Raw genomic sequence first — 9,503 nt, 5'->3', positions numbered from 1 at the left:
GACGTCGGGAGCTATAATAGGTTTGGTAACCAGGCTATGTCTGGGGTTTGCCTTCGGTAGAGTTCACTTAAATAACCTCGCAAGAAAAACAAAAGATGGACTAAGTCGTTTTATCGTTTAGAAACAGAAAGTCCGACGGATAAATTCTAAACCGCAGTGGCGCCCGCCGGTTTGAACAGACAACATTTTGATTTAAGTGCCCTACAGGTAAATTCCGTTGCCATAGCAACGCAGTATCGAGTGTTTTGGGTCAGACGTCAAGGGGTCATCACAGGTCATTGAGACAGATGTTTGTTGTACTTAGAAAAATAATAGGAGACTCGTATTGCGCATGAATTTGACTACATGTTAATAGAAATGTTAAGACTCCAATCATGTAAACTTTATCAAGGAGGAACCACCTAACCGTACCTTGTTACATTGTGTATGACACTGTTCTCTACTAGCCTCCACCAGGCCTTTCTACGGGAATACGGATCGTAGAATTCGGAAAAAAAAAAGGAAAACTGGCCAAGGGAGCCCGGCCGCGGGGAGGTAGTTTCTTTCCCTCCTGCGCGGCCAGTCAAACCTACAAGGCGGCCAAACTACCCTGGCTATGTATAGCCAGCGTTGTTAATCTGGTAGAGACTAAGTTCTCTCCCCTCATGACCTCGATTAAAAAGCGGCCATGGCCCCAGCGGGCAAATTTTAGTATACTTTAATGAACAAAAGTTTTAAAAAGTATAATCTGTATTAAATGTTCTAGAAAAATACGTTTGGTGCTGGGTTTTTTTCAATAACTGTATCTGGCTCTGTGGTACACCAATGGTTAATTTAATTAGACTGGGACGAATTGGGTAAAATATGGATAATTGGTCTGGGGCAAAATTTCCGTTTTTCAAAGGACCTCTGCTCATTGCATTTGGCCAGACGCACAGGCACCGCTATCCTTAACAATAACCGGTGAAAAGGAGGCTTTTCGTCCAGCACTTACGCTGAGCCGAATAACTCCCGTTTTGAAGCACGCTTGACCCACATATTACTTGTTGTTGTGTGGACAAAGCGGCTTCTATTGTTAGAACCCGGCCTGCGGCTGAGTCCTGTTCGCTTGGCTAGGTCCTGATTATCGAGGGCCTGCATGGAGGTGTGTGTGTTACAAGTGATTATGAATTACTAGTACGCAAAATTTTCACCGCCGATTACGAAGTGCGTTAAATTCTTAGATTAAAAAAAAATCACGAAGTAAGTAGTTTTAATACGGATTAAGTTTAACGTTGTAAAAGGGTAACTGCCTACGCTTTACTTTATTTATTTATTTATTTCAACTTTATTTACACGTAAAAAGGCCATGGAAAAACAGGAAAGCCTTTAAATTCCCTGACAAAAAATATCCGTATTTATTATTATACGTAATTACGTATAGAATGAAAACTGATTACGAATTGCGTTGCTTTTTGGCAGCCGCCTACGGATTGCGAAGACTAATAAAAAGGCCTTACTAAAAATACCCCATGCAGATCCTCATAATTGGCCGGCGGGAAAAACCCACTTCGGCGTGAAACGCGAGAAAAAGTCGTCTGCATTGGACGTTCCGTCATGACGTCATGGGTCAGGTAGCAGCCTAGCAGCAGACGGACCGGTTACATACAGAGAAAACCGGGGGCTGTTCTCGCTTCATCTGTTCGCGTATTTTTTTCCTCGCGCGTTCGCTACGTTTTGTTTCACCAGCTGGTACATTTTGGAGCAGGATCGGCGAATTGGGAAGGTTTCGAGTGCGGAATATCATCACGGCGGCTTGAGAAACGTGTCGGACCGCAGTCATATTGAGCTACTAAGGTGTGCGGGTTTCATACGTGTCACTTAGGCAGGCTGGATACTGCACAGTGTTGTGTATTGTTCGGGCTACAAGTGCACAACGATTACAACTGGAAACAGGAATAGTCTTTGCGCTTATAGAAGATACACGGGAAAGGACAACCCTTGCAGTATTTGCTCGGCTATATAATACAGGTAAGATTTAATATCATGTTTTTTTTTTGTCTGGCACCCTTAAATAGTGTGTTCGAGACGCCGCCGCAAAACGGCGGGTCCGTCGTAAAACCTGCAATTGTTGCGTTTTGCAGGTGACAGGTGGGCGGGCTGCTACACCGCAGATGTGGCGACTTGGGTTCTGTTTTGCTACACGTTAAATCGTCTGGTACTGAATCTCACTTCTACAGTTTATGCATGCATACCTTATAGCAGCAGACCATTGTATACTGTAATACCCTTAAAACCCTTAAGGGCAATCCCGACATTTAAGATGTAACATCATACTCCCTACTCAAGTCTTCAAGATGACGGATTATTTTCTGTCTCATTGTTGGCCTGGTTTTTTATTTCCTTTTATTATTTTTGCATGAACGGCTGATCGCGCAGAGCCACGTTTGACTAACATGACGTAATCCACCCGGATTTACCGTGCGTCCGGTGGGCGATACCATTCAATAACATCGGGGGGTGGTGGGTTATTCTTACTAACATAAAATTGGGAGGTAACATTGTTAAAATCATGGACATTAACATGCAGACACAGTCACACATACAGGCAAATGCACGTCATAGCTAACGCAGACAGGCACAGACACACATAAACATAAACACACACACACACACACACACACACACACACACACACACACACACAAACACACACACACACAAACACACACACACACACCACACACACACATACATAAACACACACACACAAACACAGACAGGCATGGAAACAGAGTCGTACGAGGCAAAAACAATCCTTCACCCTCTCAGAGCCAAGTGATAATCAATGCTTACAGAGGTCACCGCCGTCCTTTCCTTTGTGCTTTTAACTAATTATGTTCGGTTCGATGATGTGGAGTCCTGCCAAGTCCTTCCAGCCACTTGCCTGTGTCCGCAGACCAGTTTTGTCAGACACCAGATGTCATTGAATACTACTCTCCAAGCAGAGGTTTGGGTTATTTTTGGCGTGTTATTAGGCTATTGTATCAGGATTTCTTTTTTGCACTGGTTTGGGTGAAAAACAATTCCAGGGCAAAAACGGGCAAAAAAGCCTAAAAAATACACCAAAAATACTCCAAACCTCTACTTGGAGAGTAGTGAATACAAGAACTCTCAGGCACTTGGCGCTCCCAGAACAGATGTCTAACCTACCGACGCCCCATGAATACGTCTGAACAATCTGATTTACTCGTTCCCATAAACACCTCGCTAGAAAGTCAGTTACGATTATTTATTAAGTTACCTCCCAAATTTTAGCCTCCTGTGCAGGCCTCTGGGCGGGTGGGAGTTTTGACACTGCGTTTTGTAGAATTTCTAACGCGTTATTTTAATTGGCGGCCGTCCTACAACCAGCTGTGGTGGGTACAAACCCTCTCTGGGCGGCTGGTTGTAGGATGGCCGGCAAAAGAACGCGTTAGAAATTCTACAAAACGCTGTATCAAAACTCCCACCCGCCCAGAGGCCTACACAGGAGGCTACCAAATTTAACCGTTTATCTATAGAAACAAACGCTACTCGCTAAAAGGTCTAGATCTGCGCTTCATCCGCGAATGATAGAAAAATTTACTCGGGTCTTGAACGTAGTGAATAAAACCTCATTGAACAGAAGACCGAAATCTCGTGCGAGTTGAACGCAGGTCACTTTTATAATTCAATGAGTGATTATAACTGCATATCGCCATACTTCAACGAGCCCGTTCGAACATGTTGCTTGGCAACGTGAGCCGGTCGCTAGGCAACCCAAGCCTGTTGCTAGGCAACCCGTCTGCTGCACAAGCTGTCGTCTGTTTCTCGCCCCAGGCTGTAATGACCGGGTCAGACCCGATCGATGATTTTGCGGATTAATTTCCCGCGAGTTTTGCACAATTTACTGTAAAGCCGTTCCGGTGCTGTTTTTCACACGTGCTGCGTGGGCGGTGATTTGCTTATTAATCCGGCCACCGGATCGAAAGGTCGCGGGTTTGAATCCCGGATATTGTATTAAAAGCCGCCTTATTGTTTCTCCATTGTTTTGCTTAGAAGGCTACTGGTGCTTTTTTCATATGTCATAAACATTATGAGAGAAATTTTGTAGTACAAATATCGTGCTGTATACAACTTTTGACGTATAACTGTTTATTGATTGATTGATTGATTGATACATTGATAGATAAATAGATAGATAGATAGGTTTATTGATTGATTGATTGATTGATTGATTGACACATTGCAGCCATATGACGCTGGAGCTGCTCCCAGCCATGACACTGCAGCTGACCCACCTGCTGACGACTGCCGTCGGAGGTTTTCTCGGCATGCTGCTGATCTATAACTGTTTATTGATGACTGGATTGAGATATTGATTGAGATATTTATTGATAAATTGACTAATGCATTGATTGATTGATTGATTGATTATTTGATTGTTTGATTCCAACCATACCGGCTGCGGGCGGGTTCCTGGGCAAGCTACTGATCAGTTATTATTGATTAACTGATTGATTGATTGATTGATTGATTATTTTAAGAATCTTTTAATTGATTGATTGCAGCCATGACGCTGTACCTGCTCCCAGCCATGACACTAGAGCTGACCCATCTCCTGTCTGCTGCGGGAGGTTTTCTCGGCATGTTGCTGATCTATCGGTTCGTCAGTCCTCGGGTCGTGCCGTTGATCTATAACTGTTCACTGATTGACTGATTGATTGATTGATTGATTGATTGATTGATTGATTGACATATTCCAGCCATGACGTTAAAACTGATCCAACTCCTTCCGGCTGCCGGCAGGTTTCTGTTCAAAGAAATGCTGATGATCAGTTATCGCTGAGATTGATTATTTGAATGATCGATTAATTTATTGATTAATCAATTAGTTAATTTATTGATTGATTGATTGATTCCAGCCATGATGTTAGAACTGACAAATTCCCTGGGCATGACGCTGGAACTGACCCACCTGCTGAGTGCTGCCGGCGGTTTTCTCGGCATGTTGATGATCTACTGGTTCGTCAGTCCTCGGGTCGTGCCGCTCTGCTTTCCATCATACACCGCGCTGCCATGGGAGAAGAGGATACAGGTCAACGAGATGTGAGCAATTTCTTGTCTTATCTTCAAAGTTCATCTGTGTTGGTAGAAGTCATTTTGCAGCAAGTTTAAACTGTAATTTCCAACACAAGACATTGAACTCACCCAAATTTTCGACTGTACAACTCCAGTCTTTGTCAAGTTAAAAACTTGCTGCATAATGAGATGTGAGAAAATTTGTTTTCAAATCAGAATCTAGTTTAGATATGCCTAAATGGGTTGGGGTTATCATCAGACATGGTTCTGGTTTAATAGTCTCCAAGAACGTAGACTTGCCCCAGACACGGTTCTGGATACGCGTGGATAACCATGTCTGGGCATGGTTCTGGATAAAGGACGGTTGTGGATACAGCTGTATTTTCTTTGTTGTAGCAGCTGCTTCTGTTGGAAACTACAATGCTTCTGGTAGAACAGGCTTCAAGTTGGAAAAAGCGATCGAGAATTTACAAAATTAGTCACTGTGTCCCAGATCCACCCTTGATCGCCCGCAAAGGCAAGAAAATGTTCAGACGACTTATTTTTCTCTCAGCGTTCTTTTTTTTTACAAATCTAAAGGTAGACAGTCTTGAAAATCACACATACAATGTACTACCTATTAATTAATTGAAATGTTTTTCTAGCTTCATGGCCGGGAGTCACTCCGTGATCGTGTGTCTCTGTTCCTGGGTGGCGTACTTCACTGTGGAGGAGCTCAAACCTACAACTCTCTGGTGAGTTACTACAGTTATAACTGTTACAATAACTTAATTAAATATGAATACATTGCAAATAAAAGATCCATAGCATTTAGACATGCTTCATCAGTACAGAGCCTTGATACATAATGTTATATTAACATGAACATTATCTAATTATCTATCATGTGAACTAAATTCTCCTCCTCCCCACTCCAGGTACGACTGCGCCATAACCAGACACACCAGCGCTTTCTTCTGGGGCTACAGCATCGCAGGTAACACTGATCATTGAAATCTGATACTTAAGCTTACTTATTTAGCCGCTGTACCTTTACGTATAAGAAGGAAAAAGTGTGCAATATTTTGCCAGCAGACCACCGCCACATTTTATTTATTGTTTATTTATTTATTTGTTTCAGACCTGATGTTGATGATCTGCTACCCGCATTTCGGAGATATCTACTTCCTCATGCACCATGCCGTGTCTCTCATCGCCGGCTTCTTCGGCATGGTGAGTAGCGTGACGTCACGAGATGACGTCACAAACCCATGACGTCACAAACTCATGACGTCACAAACTCATGACGTCACAAACGCATGACGTCACGAACCAATGACGTCACGAACCCATGACGTCACGAATACATGACGTCACGAACACATGACGTCACAAACCACATACGTCACAGAACGTCATGGTCGCCATCTTGGTTGGTTAAACCTACTCTGCGGGCAAAGGTTTTGGGGGCGTTTTTATCGTTTTTTTCTTTGGTTTTGTACTGAACAAATGGTGTTTTCACACATGTCCTGTTGCCTTCCCCTCCCCACAGGCTTACACCTCCATACCGTACTACGTCAACGTGTTTCTGATGATGGAAATGACGAACCCGTTTGTAAACTTTAGGTAAGTTGTGCCCTATTATATTTGTATTCTTATATTCTTTCACTCACGCCATGAATGTTTTGCCATGTTCATTTTCGTCAAATCCTTGCCAAGAAGTCATGTTTTTCAGTTATTCGTAAAAAGGCATGAAAATGCCATGGTTTGTATAATTTCCCGTGGATTCCTGCTGAACGCGCTGGGTTACCCTGAGAAGAGCCTCCTGTTTTCTCTAGGTTTTTCAGTTATTAATAAAAACTGTCGCTCACGGTATGGCCATGAATAATCATGAAAACATGCATGAAAATACCGTGGTTTGTGTAGAAACACTCTTCAATATTGCAGAACACTGAAAAAAAAGTATTCGACTACTGCAGATTCCTGCTGAAGGCCCTGGGGTACCCTGAGAAGAGCCTCCTGTTCTCCTCCACCGGCGTGAATATAACATGGTTTGTATATGTTCCCGCAGATTCATGCTGAAGGCCCTGGGTTACCCTGAGAAGAGCCTGAGTTTTTCACTGTTTCTGTAGTCATGGTTTTTTTCGTGATTTCCCGCAGATTTCTGCTGAAGGCTCTGGGCTACCCTGAGAAGAGCCTCCTATTCTCCTCCACCGGCGTGAATATAACATGGTTTGTATATATTTCCCACAGATTCCTGCTGAAGGCTCTGGGTTACCCTGAGAAGAGTATTTTGTTACCGTGGTTTGTATATTTTTCCGGCAGATTCCTGCTGAAAGCGCTGGGTTACCCTGAGAAGAGTATTTTGTTACCGTGGTTTGTATATTTCCACACAGATTTCTGCTGAAGGCTCTGGGCTACCCTGAGAAGAGCCTCCTATTCTCCTCCACCGGCGTGAATATAACATGGTTTGTGTATCTTCCCGCAGATTCCTGCTGAAGGCTCTGGGCTACCCTGAGAAGAGCCTCCTGTTCTCCTCCACCGGCGTGAATATAACATGGTTTGTATATTTCCCCGCAGATTCCTGCTGAAGGCTCTGGGTTACCCTGAGAAGAGTATTTTGTTACCGTGGTTTGTATATTTCTGGACTACCCTGAGAAGAGTGTCCTGTTCTCCACCGGCGTGAATATAACATGGTTTGTATATTTTCACGCAGATTCCTGCTGAAGGCTCTGGGTTACCCTGAGAAGAGTGTCCTGTTTTTCACATACATATTTTCCACACAGATTCCTGCTGAAGGCGCTGGGCTACCCGGAGAAGAGCCTCCTGTTCTCCTCCACCGGCGTGCTCATCTTCGTCACGTGGTGGATCGCGCGCCTCGCTTTCATTCCCATCTACGCCTACCACATGGCGCAGCTCATGCGCACTGGGGACTTCTTCAAGGTAAAATATGCGCAGTTGTTCCGTGAATAGTTTCATCAGGTTGGTAAGACACTGCTGAGTAAAGAGACTTTTTACACAACCAAGTCTTTTATTCAGCCGACGTTTCGGTGACTGTCTGTCACCTTCCTCAGGGCAATTCTGAGGAAGGTGACGGTGACCGAAACGTCGGCTGAATAAAAGACTCGGTTGTGTAAAAAGAGTCTCTTTACTCTATGTGTAGTTGTTGTTTCCAAGTTCATTTGCATTACATCCCACTGCAAATATGTAGTTTTTTCATCTTCATTTTTATCATAAGAAGTCGTGAAAATTAAGCAGAAGTGATCACACTGTCAGGCAATTCCTTTCGGCTAAGATATGCCATGTTTTTCATTGTTATCAAATCTATGATTTGACATTTACTTCATGAAACCATCAGGGATTCGTGTCAAGAAAACTAATGATTTGCCATGCCTTTGTGTTTTTCCATCAGATTGAGTTGCCCATGCAGTTGACCAGCGTCTTTGGGTACGCGTTTTTCACGGTCCTGAATCTAGCGTGGTTCCATGTCATGAAAATTAACCATGGTTTTGTGTTTTCCATCAGATTGAGTTGCCCATGCAGTTGACCAGCGTGCTGGGCTACGCGTTTTTCACGGTCCTGAATCTAGCGTGGTTCCGCGTGATTCTGAAGCTCTTCAAGCGTGAAATCCGGGGCCTGATCGAGCTGAGCGGACACTCCAAGAGGGCGCAGCTGCAGGAAGCCAACAGCAAAAAGGGCGGTTAAACTTTTGCACGGTCAGCCTACCATGGTGTCTGGTCTATCATAGTTTGGAAAGATAATGTAAAGATCCAACCAAACATTGGCCACAATGGCCATATATATATAAAGAGGTGATCACTAGTACAGGTTTGACTGTGTAATAATGACCAGGTGGGTCTATTAGAAGTTTGACTCCTTCTTTGCTGTTAAACTGCACCAACTCTTGGAAGGTAGCCTCCGTAGCAGGCTTATAGAACTGGGGGTTTGGTGGTCTTCGGCTGTTTTCTGATTAGCCCAGTTCTAACGGGGGTAATTCAACCAGGCCGGCTATGTTGTCTATATGCAATCAGAAAACAGCACATAAAAGCTCCCAAAACCCCCAGTTTTTGGCATGCTATGGAGGCTACATGGTCTTGGGAGGCTGCTTTGTCGTGAAGATCATCCTTGCGAAGAACGAAATATCAGCACTAGCTGTTTTGGAGCTGAACATTCTAAACAAATTACAGTAGAGGAATTAGATGTATATGTATCCATGGTTGTACTTTTCATGTAGTTTAAGGCATCTACTGTTGGCTCTTGTGGTTCCGAGTATGTGAAAGATTTTACATCCAAGGGCTGAAGATAAATTGTATGAAAGCAAACAATACTCACAAACAGGTCACACAAATTCAATTTGACGATTGTTGGAATTTTACAAACCATAGCTGGAAAGGGTAATCAACAACAAAGAGGGCATACAGTCAAATCCAGTTTTCATCCATGTTCTTAATTTTCCTTTTTCA

General features: G+C 43.5%; 1 protein-coding gene across 1 annotated transcript; it reads left to right on the top strand.

The window, feature by feature from the left end:
* Window positions 1-4,936: 4,936 nt before the first annotated feature.
* Window positions 4,937-9,025, top strand: LOC109473169 (transmembrane protein 56-like). The gene is made up of 7 exons (XM_019773054.1): window positions 4,937-5,088; window positions 5,706-5,795; window positions 5,979-6,037; window positions 6,182-6,273; window positions 6,593-6,666; window positions 7,827-7,983; window positions 8,566-9,025. Exons 1-7 carry the CDS (start codon window positions 4,937-4,939, stop codon window positions 8,743-8,745), a joined length of 804 nt encoding a protein of 267 aa, XP_019628613.1. The 3' UTR covers window positions 8,746-9,025.
* Window positions 9,026-9,503: the final 478 nt, after the last annotated feature.

The sequence above is a fragment of the Branchiostoma belcheri genome, unplaced genomic scaffold (assembly GCF_001625305.1).
Source record: "Branchiostoma belcheri isolate BF01 breed outbred unplaced genomic scaffold, Haploidv18h27 scaffold290, whole genome shotgun sequence".
NCBI classification, from domain to species: domain Eukaryota; kingdom Metazoa; phylum Chordata; class Leptocardii; order Amphioxiformes; family Branchiostomatidae; genus Branchiostoma; species Branchiostoma belcheri.
The sequence above is the reverse complement of the archived record's forward strand: the minus strand, read 5'-3'. Positions and strand labels throughout refer to the sequence as shown.

What these genes read in the sequence shown, in the direction of transcription:
- LOC109473169 (XM_019773054.1), top strand. Translation starts at nt 4,937, where the DNA reads ATGACGCTGGAACTGACCCACCTGCTGAGTGCTGCCGGCGGTTTTCTC. An exon ending in AGGATACAGGTCAACGAGAT is followed by an intron (nt 5,089 to 5,705) that starts GTGAGCAATTTC and finishes ATGTTTTTCTAG; the next exon opens with CTTCATGGCCGGGAGTCACT. An exon ending in GCACTGGGGACTTCTTCAAG is followed by an intron (nt 7,984 to 8,565) that starts GTAAAATATGCG and finishes GTTTTCCATCAG; the next exon opens with ATTGAGTTGCCCATGCAGTT.